At 42.0% G+C, this 24,552-nt stretch overlaps 1 protein-coding gene across 1 annotated transcript in view; it reads right to left on the reverse strand.

The window, feature by feature from the left end:
• ELK3 (ETS transcription factor ELK3) overlaps positions 1 to 24,552 on the reverse strand; it is a 39,593-nt gene that overhangs the window by 8,559 nt on the left and 6,482 nt on the right. The window contains exons 2-3 of the mRNA XM_030003143.2: positions 13,393 to 13,601; positions 2,352 to 3,146 (exon numbers count right to left, since the gene is read on the reverse strand). Coding sequence (XP_029859003.1) covers positions 2,352 to 3,146; positions 13,393 to 13,599 — 1,002 coding nt within the window. The 5' untranslated portion in view covers positions 13,600 to 13,601. The remainder of the gene's footprint in view (positions 1 to 2,351; positions 3,147 to 13,392; positions 13,602 to 24,552) is intronic.

A 24,552-nucleotide genomic window follows, 5' to 3' on the forward strand; every position in this document is an offset into this window, starting at 1 on the left:
TGAAGAAAAAGAGTGAGTCAAAATTATATATCCACATTAGCCAAGGGAGAGCCAACAAAAATAACAGGCATAAGTAATCTGTAAAAAAAGCAAGTACTGAACAAAATCTAAGTATCTCTCTTTGAAGCTAACCGAATGGAAAGCTGACATTTCTCTACCAAAGTATGGTACTGTATGCACTGACATCTTCAAACCCATTTTTCTCTTCTGAAATTGGTTGGGCATATCACATGCCCTTTCACAGGGCTCCACCCAAGGCTATTTCTCATGACCAGCAGGTACAGTGGAAAGCCATCTGAAATACCCTCTCAGGCAGCAGGACCTTCTCCAAACCTACATCACTGCTGGAGCAGGAACTAGTGTCTGACATCCTGTCTACCACTGGGATCTGATAAATCAGAGATCGTTTGAGACATGATGCATGCTCTTTCTAGGATAATGGGATGACCTGCAGATTTCCAGCCTAAAATTAGGGCTTTAGTTATTTTGCATTGTGGTATTACAGTTATCTGAACACAGTTGTTATATAGTTTTTATTTTATATTCACTAGGTCAAGTATTTAGGATGCAGGGTGCTTCTTACTCATGCTAGAAATAGAAGGCTAAAAGAGAGGAAAAAAGCTATGTTGCTGTATAGCCAAAAGTTTAAACAAATGGACCCTACATGGGTGCCATCTGCCTCTTCTGTGATAGAATAACCTGTATAAAAAGATTTGTAATCGCATTAAGTTGGACAATAATCATCACGGCCTTAGCTAGCCATCCTGCTAAAGGAGGGCCACAATCATCTACCTAATTCCCTTCTACGTCTTTCAGGGGCACTAAGTACACCAGTTTATAAATGAATGAGGAAATTAAATGTTCAAAGAAATAATTACAAAATGAGAAATGAAATCTCTGTTCATACTGAGTTTTGGGGCAGCAGTAGATTAAAGCAAGCTTGTAATAACTCATGTTGTCATTGTGTCTGTTTGGCATCTGATATGATTTATTTGTCAGATTTGCTCCCTACGAGCCAAATACTTACTGTGGTTATACCACAGTTAGAGGTTGTAAGAGTCTGTCAATGCACCTCAATTTTGGTTTGCCACACTTCTGTTCTTCCTGCCAAACATAACTTCACTTAAAGGCTTTACGATGTCAAAAATGACAGATAACAGCCCACAATATCTTCTTTCTTTGCGACACAACTTCACATCTCGGTGGCCTACAGGTGTGTCTGAACTGCAGTGGCTTTGCACAAATTTGCGCCAGCTGAAAAGCTCAGTAAGAGCAAGTGCTGTGCTGGCCGAGAGCACTTGCCGACGCTCTCACCTCTGCCGCGCAGGGACACGATGCTGCCCGCGGCCAGCTCAAAGACCTCTAACACCTGGCTGCGCTGCAGGCATCATCCATGCAAAACCTCTTCCGACAGGGAAGAGGGAAGGGGATTCTGGATACAACGGGACCCCTAGACAGCCCAAAGTAAACGAGAGCTTGTAATGCACACCTTTGTATTTATTTATTTACCGTTCAGTTGGTTTCATTCAATGCCAGTATTTGCATCAACTTTTCTTTTGGGGCGGGGGGGGATGTTAGGGGCTGTTCCCCATTGGGATAATTTTGCTCTTGGATTGTTTTGTCTAATTTTGCAGTGGTAGCGTAAGACAAAACTCACTGATGAACACACCTGGTCATTATCTACGTGATTTTCCTCTTCTCCTCTGAACTGCTAGATTTTTTTCATAGACTTGCTTGAAAATGAGAACTCACCATTGACATTACCACAAATATGTGATTAAAAAGAACAGAATAACCTAGTGGTTATTCAGTAGGTCTGTACTGAAAGGAAGCTCTGGCAAATACTCTGTGGATCTGTAAAACTTTGGAAATCGAAACTGGCTTAAGAGTCTTGTCTTAGAAACCACTTAATTTGCTCCATATTCAAAAACTAATTAAAAGGTCGCACTGTTTGAATGGATACAACATCTAGCAGAGAAATCTAACATCCCACAATGCACATGCTCAGGTCGTGACCTACAAAAACCCTGTGTTTTTCTTGTTGGCTCTTTCCTGCTTGTTTTGTAGACCTGGAAGTTGGTTTGAACTGATAAGCCATTCATTCATGTTAACTAACGGCTGCCCATCTCGTTATCCTTCCAGGCAGTCTGTGAACTGTGATGGCTTTTCCCACACTCATGTAAGGAACCCCAGGAGGAACCTGCTTTCCACCCTTTGTTCAGACCTCTGCTACGTTTCCCTCTTCCCCATATGTTTTTTCCCATCGGATAATAGCATATAGAGCTAACACTCTTGCCACACGGAGGGAATACCTGGCTAAAGCAAGAGTACAGGAGACAGGCAGGTCTCACCTGTGCAGTGAAGAAAGCTGGAGTCAGGGATCCCGAAGGAAGCGCGGGGCTGTTGAGGGCGATGGAACCGATGTCGGTGCTGGAGAGAACCATGGGTGGGGCGGAGATTTCCAAGCCTTTGGGTTTTTTAGCCTTTGGGGGAAGAGATGGAGATTTTGCCTTGGAGCCTGAGGAGAGGTTCAGAGGCTCAAGGGAATCTGAGTCGTGGCAGCTGGACTCAAGGAAGAGGCTCCTGTGTTCTGCAGGGAGGGGTGAGGTGGGAGACAGAGACGGCGACCTGGAGGAAGATGATGATGGAGATGAAATGCTGGCGCTGTTGGGTAGCATTAAGGAAGATATTTTAGCTGATACTGAAGAGCTGAGAAAAGCAGAGGCAGCTGCTGTTTCAGAAGTGGAAGGCAGCGACACGATGGGCCTCATAACTTGTTTGTCTGTTTTGTTTGTCACAAATCTTATAACAGTCCGCACTTCTTCGACTGGTGTGTTTCCTTCTGACTTCTCCTCCAGTTTTTCTGTTTTGATTGGCTTGTAAGGGTCTGGCTGGTTCTGCAGAGAGTTGATAGTGAAAGAGGAGTACAGGCCAGAGTGGATATATTCATTACGGCTTGTGCTTTTCAGTGCTGACAAGCTGTGCTTGTGCTGATCCCTGCTCTCGGAAGGCATCTTACAGTCGCTGTCCTGCAGCAAAAGGCTCTCTCTGCTGATTTCCACAGCATGTGGATCCATTTTTAAAATCTCAGGAAAGGAGACAAACTTGTACACAAATTTTTGTCCGATCACTTTCTTGATGATGTTCTGCAAATACAAAAGCAGATGCTAGAAAGATCAGCGTTTCAGAGGCACTGAGTACAGCAAACATAAAGGGGTTCACAAGGGTAGGGGGGCACTGCTCCCTCCTCAAGCTGAGCAGGTGATTTCAGTGGGGTTCCTACCGCTGCTCATCCCTGCTTCATTCCAGGAACTCTGCTCAGCCAGGGAGACCACCCCCTGCTGCTCATGGTGCCTAGCAAAATCACCATTACTAGGTGATAAAGACCTACTGGTGGACTGTTTTCCTCCCGCTTCCTCTGAGGTAGCTTGGGAATATGTTCTTTCCAGTAAAAACAATTCCGCCGCCTTGCAGACTTGAGCCGTGCCACCATTTGCATTTCACAACAAAGGCAAACTCCTTCATTTATGCCTCCCAAAACTGACACCAACCACCCTGAGTATGAAATACTCTTGGAATGTCTGCAAGGGACAAAACCACCTCACCCCCCCACTCCAGTCATTTACCCTCTCTTCCCGACCACGTCCAGAAGGATTGACCATGGTGACTGTCCTTCTTTCAAGTCATGAACTACGTCTGTGACAAATGCAATCACTTGGATGGGTTGGAAAAGTACTTGTGACCTGCTGTGGCCCCTGTGCTATCTCGGGGTTTGTGTTAGCCTCAGGATGCTCGCTGGTGCAGGCAGAAGGTTTTCATCAGTCTAAACTGGCTACTGAAATTAATTATTTAAAAAATCCCAAACCTCTTAAAGGTTTGTAGAACTATTTATTTTTTTCTTCCTATTTGCCATAACAAAAGTGTCCCCTTTATGGAAAGAACTGATTCCCTTTGAAATGGGAATGTTTCATGAGGGTCCTGGTTCCAGTCCTAGCTCTCTTCCTCCAAACCCGGGTATGCTGCCTGCTCTAACACAATGCGCGGTATCCCCAGGGGCACAGCGTGAGCTCCTCTGCAGAGGCACTTTATGGCACCAGGTGCTGGCCTGGCCTAGGAAAAGGACTGGAACACTGACCACCCTAAGCCAAGTGCTGTGGAAGACAAGAAGCAGTATTTCCTGAGATTTCCATAGTGATTTCTCTCTTCTTGAAGCCCCCAGTGGAGAGTTTAAGTCACCTCTGAAAACCCCTTTCCAAGAAGCTTCCCTTTAGTGCAGCACAAGTCTGCTGCACCTCCAGCTGATCCTCTGCAAACAGACATTTGCTTTGCTGTGGATATGGGAATTTAAATATTTACAAAAAATCTAATTTGTTTTTGATTCTACCACAGATTCCGAGACCAGTAGAGGAAACATTTGTTAAATTGATTGAAAATGAAAAAAAAAGAAAGAAAAAGGAATACAAGCATCATCCCTATTTATATACGGACAGTACCTAGTGCTGGGTGCTTGCAGTGCCTGCACTACACCTTTTTTTGTCACAAAAGCAAGGCTCATTTTGGGAAAGAAGAGTCTGCCCTTGGGTATCAGAACCTCTTCTGTCTTTCAGCTGAGCTACTGCACTCTGTAATTCATCTACCTGAATGTCCTGGCATTTCATTCAGGCACCTTCTTGAATACAAAATTAATCTTACAAAGAGCCCTGGGATGTAGCTTTGCTTCACAGGTCAGGAGCTGTGGCACAAATGGAGAAAGTTGTTTCCCAAGTTGGTAACAGGGATCTGTAGCAAGAAGAATTAAATTCAGCAAGCTCAGACCAAAGGCACAAAGCTGCTCTCTTCTATGCCGAACTGTATGCACGTCTACCCACCTGGTGGATCCTGCAATGCCTATTTTTGCCCTCCAGAAGTTCAGGACATCTAGTTAGCCCAGAGGATCTCAGTCTGCATGAGCTTTAATTCCCATGGCTTTGGGCTTGGTCTAAATTTTTTTTTTTTTTGTGCTAATTAGGTGAAACGTTGGATGGACGTACTTTTTCTGCACTCTCAATATTACATTCTTCTTTAAAAAGGCAAAACCTCCAAACTACTCATTAAAAGGAACACCCCAACTGGATTTTGTTTTCTTTTTTTTAAAATCTATTTTTTAATTTAAAATAATACCTCCCCTCAGCTCCTGGCAGCTTTGAGTTACTGTTACATCAATCACTAGCAACTGAGATCCTACTTGGAAAATGTGACTCCCAGCAGAAAAAGATTACATATATATATGAGTGGCACTTTTACACTGGTGCAGGCTTGAAACAGGGGAACATTGCTATAAAAAGCAACCAAACAGGCTGGTGAGTTTATACTTCCTCTGTTGTTATTAAATATAGTTATATTTTAAGAAGGTCTCTCAGTGCGGCTCCTCTGACTCCGTAAGCCTGCAGCAAAGGCCCACTTAACGATGGCTGGAGATGAAAAGGATTTAAGTGCAGATCCCTCAAGCACTTCGCAGGCTTCTCTTAAATGCGGAGCCTGAGGAAATCTCCATCAGCATGTAAGAGAAAATAAGGACGCAAATTAATTAAGTGCCTCTGAAATGCCACTGACTTTTCTAAATTTTTTTGACAAATATTTGAAGTACAGGTAAAAAGCAGCTTACTTTTACCGTCACCTCGGTGACCTGTCAGAGTCATTCTGAGCTGTGGACGATGGTTCAAACCACAGAAGACAGTGACAGGCATCATGACAAGTGGGGGTTTTCCACCCTCAGTTTGAAAGGGCAAAGGCGGCTTCCTTATATTAAGGACTGCATTTGCAGGGAGATTATTCCACTTGCTCGGTAGCAGGACAGTAACTGTACGTGCACATTTAGCCCTTTTATTTTGTTGTTTGAATTTTCTAGGTAAATTCCCTCATGAGCAGGCTTGCCATCAGTGCTAGCAGCTGCCAGCCGGGCTGCAGGGAGCTCCGGGGCTGTGCTGCTGGGGAAGGCGGCTGCTGGGCCAGTGCAGCTGCTGGGGAGGAGAACTGGGAAACCCCGCCAGGAGCAGGGGCTTCACTCAAACAGCTTCAAAACAAACAAAAAAATCTTATCAAGAGACAACACTTTGACATTTAGAAAGAGGGCAGGGTGTTGGGAATGCCCCTCTTCTGTTGGCTTCTTGACTGTTCCTCACTTGAACATTTTACACTTTACACTTCCCCTCCTCTGTCCCCAGTCTGTAAAACAGTGACTGCAGCAAACATCACCAGCCCCCGTCGCAAAGTGCTTTGAAAGCTGCTGATACAAACCAGGTACAGCACTGCCTGACGTCTGCTCTAGCACATCAGCCGTGTTAGGGAGCTCAGGCTTATTCACACCCCATCACTTCAGACACTCTACGAGCATCTCCAAAACCAGCGTTACCCAAGTGCTCTGAATCACCAGCTGGAGGGATGGGTCTCTCCCCCTGTCCTCCTCCACAGACCGGCTGGCTGAGCTAGATGCCAAAGGCTCGGTGGCCTGGTTCCCCCTGCAGCTTAAAACCAGGCTATAATGTGGTTGGGGGGTTTTTTGTGTCAACTACGCATAGGCACTACTACTTTTGGAAGCCCTCGTGAATTACACAAGAGCTGTTTGCCCATCTCAACAGCGCATGACCTCTGGGTTTCTTTCCATTTTTTTCTTTCCTCCCAGAAGTTTTCCTGTGCATTGGTGCAACTCAGACTTCATTTCTTCTGTCATGTGTTTGTGCTTTATTTTCATCAGCTCTGACTCTTACTCCCTGTTTGAGCCATTTAGAGCGAAGGTGTAACTATACTACCAGTGTGACACAAGGATTTTAGTGGCTTGGCTCAAACCTGTTAGCTAGCAAGTTTGCGGGCTGCAGGAGCCACTCGGGAGACTGAGCTGGGAAACGGGACCCAGTTCCTAGTTGAAATTCAGACTAATGAGGGCCTCAGGGGCAGGATGACCAGATCGGGACTTTTTTCCTCCTCCCAGGAAGTGACCCATAATCGGGGTGCCTGAGATCTCAAAATTTATGGCAGAACAGGATGAACTTGTCTGTAGGTACTAAACGTCCCTGTTTGGGAAAAAGAAGGAGAAGGACCAGAGCTGTAGCTGCTGCACTTAACTCCCATTTGGATGTGCTGCAAATTCCCTGGCTCCAAGAGTACCAAGGGATGCAACACGTGTAGGGACACTTAGGCTATGAATTCCTCAGAGGACTCTATGAGGAGGGAGCTGGGCTGCCTCCAGCTATTGGGAACCCTACCCAGAGAGAGGGCTGCTCACCCTCCAGTGCCTGAAGTATGTAAGCTGGCAGGAGGTACCTGTGGCTGCATGGTTTGCTCCAAAAAACGGGGCGTGTGTCCACATCAGCGTGCGCAGGCAGGCAGATTCTGTTAACATCATACTTTATGCACTTACGCTTATTATACTGTGTAGAAGCTAGATTTTGTGAAATTTTTGATGGAGGCACAGGTGCTTACTAGATCACGCACCCGTACTGACCTTTGGAAGCGCAAAGCTCTCATTTAGCCAGATTTCAGTCTCTCCTCACCCACCTCCATCTGGAAGGCAAAGGCCATTCCTCTGGCTGGCACCTCTGGCCAGGTTCTCTGCTCTCTCTACTGCAGTTTACTGGGCGTCCCTTTCCTCTCACATCAAACATGAACTATTTGTCACTTCTTTTGGGGGGGGTTCTTGGGTTTTCTCCTCTACCCATCACCTCTTACTGCATATCAAATTCTTTACTCACATCTTTCCATAAGAACAGCACTCAATAACCACTTTTATGCCATTTCAGACAAGCACTTTCTTGACTTCCACACATCACTCTTGAAAGAAGCTCCTTCCAATTCTCTAATGCTCCTTCAAGTATTTCCTTATAAGACCTCTTATCTGTACCACTACAAAACGTATAGCTGGTACTCTAGCACCATCATACCACTATTGTTTCATTGTAATATTCTATTTCCCCTGAGGTAACTCAAGAGAAGACCTTCCCAAAAGTAAAATAGTAAGTTTCCATTATCACTTTATATCCTGAAGTTCTGTAAGCAGACCAAGCAAGGGACCCTCTTCCCAAAACAATTCTTCCATGCTGCCACCCACACTTTGGCACTAAAAATAGGAACTAGTAAGCAGGCTACCGGGTCTGACCTGTTATGGGAGGGGAGGGAATGCCATGGGCACCTCTGAATCCTAAGAGCACCTGAGAAGCTCTGCCCCCTGCACTGCAACGAGCACAAAGCCCGTATTATTTGTATACTATACATCATACTGCCAACCCATCTACACAAGCGGGCAGCCATTAACTGAAACTAAAATGATTTATTCTGTCTTTAGAAGACAGATTGAATAGCACTCACTGAGTAAAGCCTGGGGCCACATACTGTTCAGAGGGGATACAAAAATATTGAATAGCTGCTCATCGCAACAGCATGTGACTGTGTAATTAAAGATGCAGCATAACTCATGCAAACATTAAGGTTACCCAGGGAACTGTGACTCTTGCATTTCCTAACTTCTGAGGGCTTGACTTCCACAACTGTTACATCCTATTAATGTCGGTATCTGCGTGTAGTTTCCTGGATTTGCCCTCCTTCCCTCAAAAAAAAACCTCATGGGGAAAACTCACTAGCTTCCCTTTTGTGGTGTCATCTTGAAGTATTTACAGGGACCTTTAGTAGTCCTGAAACCTCTAGAGACTTCCAAAAGGTATCTGTCATTACAGCTATCAGAAAAACAAAGTAACTGGGCAACTTCAACAAAAAGAAACCTACTAATCCTACTTATAAAGATATCTCAGTTCTACACATCAAGCTAAAGTGCTCTGCGTGGGAACAGACGTGAAGGGTTTCCTTGCCTGAAAGCATTACAAGAGATTTCTGACCGGCAGAAGTGTGTGACATGATGGACATGCTGCTCAAGCTGCAGGTAGAGAGAGTGCAGGATGCCTTTCCTCAGCGCTATCTGTCATCTGTTCTGCTGCTCTGTTGAGGCAACAGGGGAAATGCATTAAATAAAAAAGGGGGGAGGGGAATTCGGGTAACAAATGAAACAGAAAATGGAAAGTCTTCAGATTATCTACAAACCTTTAGCAACCAGAATCACGGTAGCAAATTACAATCAGGACATGCCACACTCTACATTTCCTGGGGTGCTTTATATGTGAATTTAACGTAAATCTAGCCATCAGCTTCAACAGCACATCATGCTTGCTTTCAAAGCCAGGCTAAGGAACTTGTCCTAATTGTGTTATTTTCTCCAGTACTGGAATTAATTTACTTTTAAGTTCAGATGAATCAGATGATGAATTTTAACAAGCCAGCGTTCCCCCCAAGCAAAATGGCAGAGCTCATAAACCTCCATTTATCCAGTGATCAGTTTTTATTTCTCCATGGTGAATAATTTCAAAGACAAACCATGAAGCAGTAGCTCCGTTAGTATCAGCTGTATGCAGTAGCAGCAGAGGGCAGCCCAAGAAAGGAAGGCCCATCCCATGTGCCACCATCATTTCTAAAAAATCACTGCCCTTTGCCTCAAACTCACATGCTGCCAGATCATTTGGGTTGTAGGTAGAGAAGTCCCTGTTGATAATTCCACAACCCAAAGTCTAGCCCAGAGTTCTGCCTCTTGCTTTTCCTGCTGCCGCTCCCCAGCCTGCAGCACAACATTTATCCCATTTCCTCGGTGTGCATCCCAGCACATCCAGCTGCCAACACATCCCTCACTGCCAACAGCAAGGGAGGGGACAAGGATCTCAGAAGGCTCCTTAAGGCCACCTCAGGGTCGAGACTGCTCTTGGTTTATCCCACAAATTGGTGAATGGTCCAGAGGAGAGGAGTGCAAAAGTCCGAGAGAGGCTCCTTCACCTCACCAGCCCTTCCCCTTTTGTTTTGCAGAAGGGAAAGAAGAATGCCAAGGAGCCTTTCCTTCCCTCCTCGACTTCTTCCCTTTCTGTGCTATGCAGCAGAGACTGAACTGAAGGCAGAGGAAGCGTTTAGGACTGAACCCACTGCTGAACACTCCCTGCCAGCCTACTAGGATTCACTGTCTGCTATCTTAGCCCAGTATCTCTCACACTTCAAAACCTGCAGCAAGTTCTCCTGTCCCTCTGCACTCTCCCGACAACCTGCCTTTCTCCACTGCCTGGGAACCAACAGGACACCACACACCATACCCACACAGAAAGTGAGAAGCTCCCACTGTTTTCTGCTAAAGGAGTTACTCCTTCAATTTAAATAGCAATAGCCGTGGTTTTGATTTGGGGTTCAAACCCTGATCACAATACATGGGGAAGAAAGAGCTCATCCTTTTTTCCATCTAGGAGCTACAACCTCCATTGGGCTGCAGAACTCCTGGAAAAATGGCCAAAATCCTTGTGCCACACCTAGATAAAATTTGCAGACAGAAGAGAGCACAGAGTCCAAGAAAGCAGCTGTCAGAACAGCAAGCAATCACCTCAGCCAGAGCCCTGGCGAAGAAACTGTAGAGCCACTCCTCTGGCAGATGCTGCGTGAGCAGAGACGAAACAGATGACAAAGGTGTGGGGTGTCCTGGGGGGGGGCAACTGAAAACAGTACAAGGGTAAAAAAAAAGGTTAAGGGATAAAAGAAGAAAAGGAGCCTCAAGTGAGGAGCCATTATATTCCATTGATTTGAAGAGATCAGAGACGTCTCAAAGGAAAAGCGGTACAAATACCTCATCCCTTGTTTTTAAGCAATCTCTGTTCAGTCACTAACTGTGTGTATTTGGGCTCTGCCTGGGTATGCTGTTCATTCACCAGCAGGCACTCTGTGTCCACTGATCCTAGTCAAGTTTATAATCAGAGGGGTTGGAGTCATATAATGAAGCGAGCTTCCCCATGCTGAGCAGAAGCCTTTTTAGCACTTAGTGAAGGGGAATTCATCACACCAACTGCTTGGAACAGCCGCTGCACTGTCCCCTCTGAATCCTTTTGTGCCTTCTCAGTCAGGCCACCTTTGAAACATGTTAAGTGGAAAAATCTGACTTCTAGTGGACAAAATACTAAAAACATTTCATTGCAGAACTTACAGCTCTAAAAAACTCTTACAGGAGAAGAAGGAGTCCGTCCAAATTCCAATGTAAGTAATGAAAAGTGATCATCAAATTGCGCACAGTTAATTTGCAGTCAGCCTGTTTTTTGATTGCTGTGTTAGACGGGCTGCATAGTGCCCAGCCCCACTGTGCCCTTCAAGAATTAGTGCACTACAAATAATACATGACTACAGTACTCTGAGCTCAGTTCAGCAACAATATCTAGTTTCCTCTGCCTTGTGCAGGCAGCAAGCATGCCATAACTGTGCTGAACACTGGTGTTACTCACTGTGTAATCTCATCTCACTGCCTTTTCTGAAAATCAATATGACAACAGACCACTAAGCATGCCTCTGAAGTTTTCCTTTTTAATATCCACAATCTCTAACAGTCCTTCTTTTTAATATTTAATCTTCAAAAATATAGGAAATAGTAAAACATACGAATCTAGACATATTATTAAAAAAATAAAATCTATTTAAGGGGAAGTAATCCTGAAAAGATTTAATATTAATTGGTGAAAACAATATAATGTTCATCCAAAAAAGGCTGGAGAAACAATTTGGAAATTCCTTGAATTTGCTGGAGTCTGAAATTGAGAAAGGTGAATATGCAAGATATTTTAGCATCTCCATATTTGTGTTCTACAATTTTTTCCTTTCAGTATCTTGACACATCTGAGAGATTCCCTTCAAATATCCTTCTGTTATAGCAATCTAATACATATCCTGGTTACTCCCTGTTCTCATTTTTGCATTCTCTGCTGTACTGTTGCCACCTTGCTTCATGCTGAGGAATAAGACTAAGGACTAAATGTCAAAGTGAAGGATGGTTTCACAATAGTGACAGTGATCTTATGAACTCCCACTATACGGCAGAAATTTTATTTTCAGAGGTGTTAGCTACCAGTAACCTCTACTGGCCTCTTCTAGATTGTGGGCATGCTCACGATGTCTGAAAATCAGAAGCAAATTAAGTGATCTAAATAATTCCAGATAACTATGTTCAATATGTTATTACTTCAGATTACAGTTTTAAATGAAGAGGTTGAAAGTGGAGCTTTCAACAGCCAACAGTTCTGCCCTAAGTGTACGCCTACACTATCTGCCTGTAACCAGCTTCTGAGAGTGTGCAAATAACCACAGCTTGCCAGTTGTAAGGTTGCTGCCTAAATTGTGCTGACTCCTTGGGTATTATTAGTTCTATCAAACCTCAATAGATGTATCTGTGAAGGAGGGGCAAAATTCAGTAGGTCTTGCAAGGGCAGAAAAATTGGATGAAGAATCCCCTGCCAAAGCACATGTTCCACTATTTTGACTTGAGATACCCAGAAGGTAAGTTCCCAAGTGGGAGTAAATTTAACATTCTACAGCAAATACAGCCTTCACCTGAGATGAGCTCAGCATGACGCTACTACCTTGACAAATAGACCCAAACATACCCCTGCTCTGACACCCACCATCTGACCAGCGCTTCTGCCTCTGTTTGCTACTCTTATTCTGCACTTTCATCCAGTAAGGCATCACATTAGTGCTCTCTCATATATATTGCTGGAAATTAAATGATACCAACATATAATCTAGACTCGTGTTGAAGCTAATGCAGATTTTGTCCTAAAATGACATAGTGGAAAATTTCCAAACTCTTACAAACACTGAGCATTAAACAAAGGAATAGTTACAGTGAGATCCTTGTGAGGTAATACTGCACTGTCATAACTGTAGAAGCATTTCAGCAGTGTATTTCCAGCTAATAAATTAGGACCCAATACAACTGTAGAAAAGATTTACCAGAAAGCTCAGGCAAGACTAGGTAAAACACTGGCCAACAGGATCTATGCGTCCCACGAAAACTCAGTGGAGTTTCGCAGTGGAAACTCAACCCCACCCTCTATGCTGTTGGGTTCTTTGGTTGTCTTTTCCTTGTTCTGACACGGGTGATACCTGCTGGTAAAGCTGCCACTCTGCCTGCTGCATCGCAGTATCACTGCTTTCTACCACCTCCCTGCATTCCAGATGATCCTATGCAGGCTGTAATAATCAAACAGTCCTCCGTTATCAACAGTTATTTTATTGTTGTCAAAAGCTACAGAAAATATTGGGTAGCCAAACGCATAAACACATGAAAGCATCAGTAAGTGTAAACCTAGGTCAAAACCTCCCCTCCTCGGGAAATGGGATGTGCAGTGTTTTCCTTTGCATCTTTTAGCTGCCCTCTTACCTCCACTGTGATTGCCTTCAGTACTGTTGTCTGTTGTAAAAACTAGTTAGAGGAACTTTTGAATAGCTTCCACATAGAGGTGAAATATTAAATGGTAGTGTTTCTATTTTCTTAGTCTGCACGAGAATAACAAAATTTACCTTGTCATAATAGTATCTGAGCGCGCGGCTCAGCTTGTCATAATTCATATTAGTTTTGTTTTTTCTGAGTCCCCACAGCTTAGCCACTTCTTCTGCCTTGAGTAGCTTGAATTCGCCATCATTAGACGTCCAGCAAATCAGGTGCTCATGTTTCTGGTCTAGCAGCAACTGCAAAAGGAACTGCCACAGTGTGATTGCACTCTCCATACCTACAAGGGACAAAGGAGAGCAACAGTGTGAAAAACATTTGGGAGCAGGTGTTCCACCCAATGCTCATTTCAGCAATAAGCTCTGTGTAGGAGTCATCCTACGTAACTGAGCAAAGGAAGCTACTATATCATTTACAACCAAACATCCACAAGACCTACAGGTCTTGCATTCCCGTTTCAGTACTTTTTCCACTGCTATTTTCTGAAGGGACACATAAAATAGAGTGAGTATTTAGAAAAGCATTGCCCACATAGTTCACATGGTACAGGGTCATCTCCAGTTGGTGTCTTCAATTCAATGTATGCAACCACCCTTCAAAGGAACATACAGGGGGCAAAAAAGGACTTGATGTAACCGTCCACTGAAATGAGCCAAAAAACTGCTGTTTGCTGTCATGAGAAGTATATTGAAGTTGTTCGGATATGTCACTGTGAAGAAGGGGAGGAAAAGGGAAGACCAGAGCCGTTGCCTTTGGTTAGAGGACGAGAAACCACATTCTTTCACCCTCCCACCACACGCACCCTTCCCTGTGTCATACGGCCTTTACGCATTTTGTTTCTTCCAGGGCCTGAAATGGCTCTTGCTGCTTCTGTTTGTCAAGTCAAATAGCTCAAAAGATATTATCTATCTTGCAGAAATGCTGAAAGTTCAGTACAGTTAAGCACAGTAAAGTAAGTGATGTTTACCCTGAACCTTTCTCTAACAGGGATCTTTCCTTTCATTATCATATGTATGACTGAGAACTAGGAATATTTTTAACAGTGCCTGAGTCTCACTTTTAAGGTTGGCTGAACATTTTTTTCTCTGCTAACTGCCTGAGCCCTCCCTAGAATAAACTTTTTTCAGGGACTGCAATAGAGGGATAAACTTAAGAATGACTATATTCCATGTCAGCACAGGCACATACACAGCTTAAAACTTGGGAACATTACCGCTGAAGACAATTTATTATTGTAATGAAGATGTAGCTAAAACTGACCTTTTAAACTACAGAACTACAAAATGAGATTTTCTCCTGCTTTCAACAACATTGCCAGCATTAGCACGTCAACACTATATCAAACCATTTTTTCTTGGCCTCTTCCGATACTTAATTTGGACATGTTACGTCTAACTAAGGCAGATTTAAAGATGCCGGTAGTACTGGGTTAACTGACTATGTTGCTAATGGGGCTAATTATTACCTGACTTATCTTTGTACATGGATATACAGTGGATATTTTTGTCTTTATCTAAACAAGCTCATGATTTTTAACTTCCTTGCTCACTTTGTCTCCTAATATATTACTGTTTGTGTCCTAATAGATTATTGCATGGCCAGAACATGCCAGGCTTACTGCCTGACATCTCCGTTGGTGCAGTGACCACGAGAGGGCACAAGACCTCCAGCTATCTACCACCCGGAGCGGCAGAAGATCTGCCTCTCCCAAGTCTGCTCCAGCACTTGGGAAATCAGGTTGCATAAGCTTCACTAGCGTAAAAGCTCAAGTTAAAGATACCAGAGGATGGTGTCGATAGTTTTACAGAAAAACAGAATTTGGAGCTCTATTTTGGTCCAAATAATTTCTTAAGTACACTGGCCAAACAAGGGTTTGCAGAATTAATGACGGTTTTCTTACCCCTGCAAAAGCCTCATTTCTCTAATTAACTGAGAATCCAGTCTGAATGACAAGGACAAAAACACCTATCCCTGACACCCAGCTGTGTAACACAGTAACTACATAGCACCTTCAAGAGATGGCAGAGGCTCCCAGGACTGCCAGGTATCCTTGAAACCGAACTGCCTATATGGACAGATGATTTGGCACTTTCAATGGTTTGCATTTGCTTCACTGCATTTTTTATCACTTTACACAAATCCTTTTCCACATAGAGTAAGGCAAGAAAAAAATGTATAGCTAGAATTAAATATACCTGAAAGTTATATACTTGCTTCAGTCTTTAAAAGTTCCTTTAAACTACACCATCTGTGCAAGTATGAACGTCTTTAATGGATTATTTATCTGTAACATCATAACTAATAAAGCATCCCTATTAATCTGGCATCATATATACATACTTTTTAATTAATATTTATAAATTTTGTAACTTCACTAAACATGTGTAGGTATATACAGCCATACTACTTTAAAATAATCTTAGTTTCTGTACATCACATACTATAGAGCAATACTCTGCATAATTTCAGCTTGTATCATACAACTCTTCTGAACAAGAAATCACAAACAGAACCTTTTTTGCTCTGAAAAATTAGAAGTAACTAATAAATTTATTTCTTCAAAATTGTATTAAAATGTCTACAGGTGTCCCATGCTACAAAGACCTGTCAGTAGAACTTCAGCTGAGGAAATTTAAGACGGAAGAGAGTTATAGAAGCACTAAACCAAACTCCACCACCATGCCACTCGCCAAAACAGTACAATACCTCAGAGGTGCAATTCTCTCATCCAGACCTTAAATTACATCTTCCTTCAGATCGTCAGCAGTCATGCGTCTTCAGAGAGTTTAGGTGGAACTGAACTCAGAGTGACATGCATTTTGCTGCCATCTCCTCCATCCCCATTCACCTCTGCCCAGTAACACTCACAGGGTAACCTACAGCTAACGTTGCACTACGCTTTCCATTACGAACCTGTTTTCTGATGCTTATTGTTTGTAAAATTAAACAGTTTTGGATTCCACTTTATCTACTGAGTGTGGGCCTCAGGGTGACTCAGGCACAGGCGTAATGTAAGATGCACGGACGTGGGTGAGGACATCCTACAGGAGCACCCACTCCACACTATCTGTCCCGGTGACTAAGGAGAGGTGACTTCCATCAGGTTATTATAGAAAAGGTTACTGCCACCTTTTCCAAAGAGGTTCAGTTCTTGGTGATCAGTTCTTCAACCAGCTGAGATACTCACGTAATCTCTGGGGGACGCTTCAGGTGCTGGACCCAGGGCAGATGGCTGTGGTGGGATTAGATTTAGGCAGCTCCTCACCACCCTGCTTGCCTTACCATCAACTCTCCAAGCGCGTAGCTCTGAACAGGCTTTAGAAAGGACCCACGCACCTCAGAATTCAGCATCGATGTGCTTAATTGGTACATGCATAAATCTCCTACTGGATAGGACCAAAGTCTGCTCATACAGAAATGAGACTGTAACAGCCCAATGCTGCATTGTACTCCATCCCTCCATCGGCCACTGAGCTTCTGTGTAAAGCTTCCCATACTGCTTCTATAACAACTGTATCTATATGATTCCTACATGAGGCAAATCATGCAAATTACATTTTCAGCTTATCATTAATTGTATGGTCCTTTTTTTTCTAAGCACCCAACTTGAGGCGTTCAGGACTGAGTTGCATTGAATATTCACAGCTGTAACTACCTTTAACAGAAGCTTTGCACTCAGCATATATGGTGATGTAAAATCTTAAATACCTTTAATTTGGTAAACTGGTATTAATCTTTGCATCTCATTTCCATTCTCTAAAATGTGATTTGCAGGGGAACAGTAAAAATCCAAGATCCTGCAGTGACAGGATTTTTAAACTGATGCAAAATATTTCATTTCCAATCAAGTCAACAGAAGTATTAACCTGCCTTTCTCTATGGGCACCATTTTACGATTCCACAAAGTATTAACTATCCTCTTGGGAGGACAACGTGGCCACACAGTGTACTAAGCCTTAACTGGTGTCTCATTTGAGTGGTGGAGCAAAAGAATCACGACAGATGTATTACAAGACATGTCATTTAACCAAAAATGTGCTACCAGTATTAAAAGTTATTATAAATTATGACTGGGAGGAGTCAGAAATCTTCAGAAAACACTGTATTTCATTTATGTGTTTTCTAATTCTTTTGAATTTTTACTGACTCAAAGGGAATTCAGCGTCTTGCCTTAATTTGACAGAAACGGGTGTTAGGATGTGGTCACTTCCTACAGGGCATGTATTTCACATTTCATTCAACTCTTTATTAATATTAAATAGTAATAATAAATATTCCTGTTACTTCTGTGCTCAGTACAGGATTTGAATGCTAGGCAATAAATAATACATGGAACCACATACTGAATTACGTGGAATAGAATAAAAATAGTTTTAAAAAATCACTTATTTAGATAGTGACATCCATTTATGGTACAGAATGAGACAGGCAACCTATGTAAGAAATATACTCTGTGTCATGGAAAGCCTAATCAAAATTCATATAGACAAAAGAGTCAATTAATTTTTTCATCCATTAATACATGGGGTTTTGCCATCTTACCATTTTTTAAATATTTATACAATGCATTTGACAGTCAAAGATATTTTCTAAGCCATGAAACAAAATTTGCCAGGTTGGCCTGACCTAAATAGCCTAGTAATTTTACTTTGTGATCAGTTCCACTACTGCTGATGCAAATAATCACTGGCATAGCTACAAGGAATTATACTTGGAAATGCTGCATTAGACAGCAAAAGGATATTTCAGGACCGAGTTTTCTGAAAGTCCATTCCTCAGGCAGCTGTGACAGGTAACCACACTAACACCCTCTGCATTACCAATTTACATTCTTTCAGATGTGTGCCCCCCCATACAAAGCCTACCAACTGCACGATCAGTGTGATATAATGTGATCTCCACACACCAAATTTTAAGTTCAGGACTGATTCGGGAAGGAGGTAACTCAGAATATCTGTGCTGATAATACTGCCCTTATTCATTTCAACCAAATTCAGGGACTAACGGAAATGCCTAAACTTGGAGCGGCAGCAAAGTCAACACCATAAGCCTCCCTGAAGAGAATAATAGAAAAGGACAGAGACATCCACAGGACAAAGCATCCCATCTAAAAGATGATTTTCCTGTAAAGGGCGTGCCCAAATTCCTCACTTAGGTGAGGGGCCCAAATGCCAAACACTGTCTCTCCCCTTAGTGTGTGGAGACTGACTTCTACCAACACGAGCAAGCATTATGAAAACATTATGCAAGTTACACTAGAAAGGGTTAAGATGTATGAATACACGTGCTGACGAGCTGCATTACCATTTTTTCTGACCAAGACCATACATACAAAATTCTGTATGACAAAATGTCAGTAAAGTGGCATTAAGGTCAAAAAAAAAAAAAAAGTCATTAACTTGCAGGACAAAATAAAACAAATAAGCAAGCCATCTTAAACCCAGGCAGTAGAAAACCAGGAGGCTCAGAGACAAAGCTAGCTAAATAAAAAGCTCAGTATCAGAAAGATTTATGACATGAACTGTGAGATAAGTAGGTTACTCTTTGGGGCACTAAGTTTTGCAGGATGCTTGCTTAGGAAAAGCTGGAAGAGAAAGGCAGAAAGCTGGAAAGCAGCTCTGCAGCATTCAGGACCTCTGCAGAGGTCCTTAGCTTCCATACAACTATGGTACAGCTGTATTCTTGTCTTCCATTCTCCCACATACTCCAGGTTTTCTACCTGGATTCTTTCTCCCCATTCTATGTTAGCTTCCCCACAGCCTTTCTAAGATAAAGAGATATACTGCTGATCCTGGACAATCAACATGAACAAGTTCTGAAGGCTAAAACCAGGAATCCCTCCAGGCATGAGGATCAAAACAAGCGCTTTGTTGCTTTAGAGGGTCCACAGAGGAACATCTGGGACTCTGAGCTATAAACCAGGTCGTGGGACTTGGGGCAGAGGAGGGACAGCTGAGTGGGATAGACTGGCTGGGGAGCCCAGAGGCTGAAAAAAATCAGCTGGAGATCAATTAAATCAGGAAGACATAAAAGCCATGTTAGCCAACATTATGCACTGTAGGTAGTCATAGAGAGATGGTGATCAGACACGTACATGAAAAGGATTAAGAGGCAGAGTCAGGGCAGGGAAATTCATTTCCCTTAGTGTATGAAGAAACTGCTGATTCCTTCTCCAGCCAAAGCAGCTGCAAAAGATTCAGCTCCTTTTTGTATACCCCACCACAGCAGGCACACACCTCCACTTATATTTGCCTTACAGGCAAGTGTGTGCTTTTGCAAGCACACAGCATTTCTCTGTAACAGATGCCTTTTTTTTTTTTTTTTCCTTTTCGACTACTCTGGAAAATGTGTGTATATTTTTTGTACATCCATTTACTGCTTTTGTATCCTAATTCTGGCCCACAGCACGTTTCTCTGAGCAGCGTGACGTGGGGCATTGTTAGCTTCTCATTCACGTTAGCATTCGGCTTCCTTTATTTCTGCAGGTTGCAGCCAGGAAACTGGAAAATGGGCCACAGGAAACCTGGCCTCCTACATCTGTCCCAGTTTGTAATAGCAGCTCTGGTTTTATTTTTCTAAGTGTCTCAGGTTCATTTTAACCCTTGAGATGACTGCTGCAATAACATGTTAAAGAACGTGACTGTTTTGTCATTATTTTTTTTAACCACCATTTCTCAATACCAAAATTTGAGATTTGGCTAAACCATACTAATTTCTAAAGTATTTTAATATTTATAAAATAAACAGTTATTTGAGTTTTAAAAAACTTTTGTTGGAAACTACCAAAACAATTCCATTCCGTAATGACAAATATCAAAGAGTGTATTTCGAGAAAAATATGGAATAAGGCAGTCTCTAGCTGTTTCAGCTATATACATTTTTAACATAGTTCTAAAGCGAATGTCCGTATGGAAAGTTGAACAGCTTACAAATCGCCTAGGCCAATTTTTCTCTTTTACATTTTAGTTTCTATAAAAAATTGAAGCACACTTGTTTTGCATTTGATTACAGAAGGAAAAGGGTGCTGCTCATCCAGAAAAGAAACTTTTCTAGAGTAATAAAAAAAATCAGTCAGCCGTAACATACTCCACTGAAAATTCATCTGTACAACGAGTATATCATGAGAGGTTAAAAGACAACTGCCAAATCTGCCCAAATGTTTGCTCAGAAACATTTGAAAGAACAAGGCAAAAGTCTGAGTCAGTCCTCACACTTTATTTCTCAACAGAGATGCTTCAAGGGTGATAAATAGGATGTGGTTGGTGAAAAGTTAGTGATTCTTCCAGAAAGGAGGAAAAACAAATATCAATTTGTTTACTCAGAAAGTTTTCAAGTACTCATCAAAGGAGATCTTACTGCTAATTTAATTGGCCTTGAAAAAATAAGCTTGCAACTAAGTGTGTAAATGTACCTGTTTTAACTTGATGCAGAACTTTCTCTGTTAAAGGTAATAAATCAAACTAATGGTGCAATCCATACCCAGGGCACTTTAGGGAACTATGTGTATGATACAGAATGCTGGTAATTTTTCCACATCCAGCAACCAGGACATTTCCTGCCAGAGCATCCTCCGAGTTCTTCCATTGTGTTGAAACTGCAAAAACTTTCTAAATCAGGACTTCCTCCTATTATATTTTAGAGGCGTCTTTCTGGGAAATGCAGATTCAAGTGAAAAAAAAAGAAATAGGAATTCCTGCAGCACCACCCAGTGGAAACACTAGAAAAAGTTACAGAGTGCCCAAGCACACAAGTTCCAATTTGCTGCAAAACTACAGTAATATTGCCACACAAACCCAGACTGGTTTAAGGATGTGCCAAAAAAACACAGAGGGTTTTGCTGGCCGATGTACTTAACATGAGTCACATGAGGTATGTATGCCTACTCTGCCGCTCCTCTGTAATAGTCTCCTCTTCATATTCTAATGTAAAAGATTATTTACAGTAATAATTTACAAGGTCTCTTTCTTAAGCATGAATACCCACTGTTCTGGCCCAGCACATTTAAAAAAAATAAACAGACTCTTGTGGTTAAGAGCAACACAAAAGAGACAGCAGCAAGATCTAGCAAAATATTATAGGATAACATCAAGTTCCACTGCAGAAAAGAAAGCATTCACACACATGTCCAGTAACACTTCCAGTAGGTACATTTGGTAATACAGTGTTTGCAGTTTTTAATTATTTTAACTAAGTCAAAGAAAGGCTGAGGCAGATGTCCAAAGGAAGAAAGTTCTGCAACCTCCAAATTAATACAACAAAGGACTGGTCGCCTGCCAAGCAGAGGTGTGATGACACCGCCTCTAAAACACGAGTGCTTTCAGATTCTCCATAAGGATGTAGTTCAAGAAACAGGTTTAATCCAACTGGAGTAAAAGCCCTAAGCAGGAGGGAATATGGCTAGTTGCCTCCCTGTGAAAGGCTTAAAAAAATAACCTGCTCAACTATTTCTAAAGCTAGCCGTAAACAAAACTACATAAATCCATAATGGCTCCAACCGTTCACCTTGGGACAGACGTAAAATGAATGCAGACTCCTCACACTGCTTTCTGTCTGCTCATGTGGTGCACATCTGTGGCATGCTGGCAATACGCTACACTGCAATCCGAGGGACTTCTGCTTTCAAAGCAAGCCCTATATGTTTATTTTTCCCATATGACTTTCTTTTACATTTTTGTCAGCATCAGTAGGACACAGATCATGATTATTTGACTGTCCTATATAAAATTTCTGATAGTCCCTTTGATAAATTCAGAGAAAATACGCACAAAAACAAAAAAAATAGCTAAAGAGGGCAGAGGATACAGCCTCCAGGAACAGTGGCTATTCTGAAAGTCTACTTGACGTATCAAGCCATGATTACTCCCAAATGTAAACGCTTTTTCCTTATCTGTACCTCCTTCTTAAACTGAAGTATTAAAATTTCCAATTTTGTGGCAGCAGACTGAATGCTTTGTAACTTATGCTAGTGGCTCCAATATTTTAAATGGTGTATTAATACTATCATCTGTCTCAAATGTCGCTTTGAATACATTTTGTATTCAGATTTTTAAGCTAACCTTCCCCTCTCGACTGACTTTTCCTAGACTAGAAACTCAGATAAACAAGCAGGTCTTTTTAATACTGTGAGCAGAGAGGAACCTGGCCAAAAGGACAGGAAATGCAGTCCTGGGAGTTCTGTTCAGGCAAACCGAGGTGGCTGGCAATTTCCGCAAGACCTGAAGCACAGCAAGATCACTGCAGCTTACACTGGCAGTCAGAGCTCGCCTTCCTATACACACTGAATTTTCAGAATTTGCTGGATTAGCACAATGAGCCATTAAACTATTAAATAACACACAGGGTTACCTGTATATTCTCATGTTGCAAGGGGAGTCAGTCATAGCATTATACTGAAAACAGTGTACCACAATTCAGCAGATGGTAACCTACATACATATAGAGATGTTTTACCTGGACAATTTCTTCCCAAAACATTAGCGCTACTGCGATAGTTCTTGGAGCACAAGCCAGGGTGTAAGTTCCTTAGTCATAAAAAATGAGCAACTAGTCACAGCACTAGTCAAGGTCCGCATTTCTCACTTTAAATGCCGTTATTTCTGTATGCAACGGTCTCATAGTAAACACCTAAATTAAGAATCACTCTTACATGTCAAAATCTCCAAAATCTGCTGTTCTCCTTCTTTCTCAGTGCTAATCAAAGTTCTGCTATGCATGTTTATCATGCGCTAAGCTAAACTGAAACCCAATTAAAAGATTCTTATCTTCTGACATTATTCACTTGTCTACTACACCAACAAGAAACTGAAGGTCACACCTACACATTTCCCCTAACATCGATCATTAAACACTGGAATACCCAACAAAATGCATCATAAAATACACAAGATTTCAGCCACCAGAAGATCTGGTTGTTACTCTCCTGTACTGTCTGTGTCCTGTGGACTTAAACTAATTCTCATGGCTGCTGCGAACTATGAAGGAGAGACAAATGGGACACTATTTCAATGATGACAGCAAACTTTGCTGTATACAAAGTGCTTAGATTGCCTATGTTTAGAGGTGACATCAGTACACCAACTGGTTTGTTAGTGTCTCTGCTGCTCAGGATATATAACAGCCACTCTTTTGATTTGTACGCTGAATCCTGGGTAAGATTCCACGTTTAAATAAAATGTAAAGACTCTATCCCCTCTCCTCAACTTGGATGAGACTGCACAGTCAGTTTTATTGTACCATACTCCCAGGGAGTCAATCCAGCTTTGATGCTGCTGTATTTTGGAAGCATTTGCATTGCAGAGCTTCAGTACTGAAGCAGCAGCACTGAAGGAGTGCTGCAGTCATACTTTCTATACCAGCCCTATTCCACGCTCGCAGTTTGCTAAACTAACCACACACGCCAGTTGCTCTGAGTCTGCTCTGAGTCACCAGACTTCACAGAGGTCTATATCTAGAATCTAAACCCACATTCCCATCTCAGCTATATTAGTATAGCATGGAAGAAAGTCTCTGAAGGTAGTCAACTTTCTCCAGATTTCACTAACAGAGCTGCACAGGAATTTGTTCTTACTTTCTAAATGCTTTTTAGAGATTGTTTCTTCTCATGAATTACTGTTAATTGCTGGGAAGAGATAATAGTGGTACTTGAGTCTATAAACTTTTTGTTTGTGCTGTATTGTGACTTGATACAACAGAGGCCACTCAACATTACCAGAGTATAAACATTTCAAAACAATAAGACTCATTAGCATCTTTCCCAAAAAGCTTAAACTGAAATACATCTGATCAATTTTCTTAATATAAAAGAAAAAAAAAAAAGAAAGATGAAGAAATATACAGATACAGTAAAGAGGTGCTGTCACCACATTAGAGGCAAATGGATGCGTAATAGAAATCTGTTTTCCAGATAACTGTCAGCTCTTTTGCAAAATGAGAATGGGAAACTTATAGGAGGACATTTGATTAAAAACATTTAGATTCTTTAGATGAAGTATATAATCAAAGTCTACTCTTTTTTGTACAACTGCGAAAGCGTATTTTACACAAACTTCTTTGTTCACTAATAATTTCAGAGAAAGATCCATCTTGTAAATTTATATTAACAGGACTTACTGCTGAGGTTAGTGCTTAGAAAGGTTTTACCAATTTTGAATGATTGGTAAGAATCATAAAAATGACAACCAAATGACTCATTCCATAATTCAATGACAGCTAAAACTAGAAGACAACATGTA

This window comes from Aquila chrysaetos, chromosome 26, assembly GCF_900496995.4.
Source record: "Aquila chrysaetos chrysaetos chromosome 26, bAquChr1.4, whole genome shotgun sequence".
In the NCBI taxonomy this organism is placed as follows: domain Eukaryota; kingdom Metazoa; phylum Chordata; class Aves; order Accipitriformes; family Accipitridae; genus Aquila; species Aquila chrysaetos.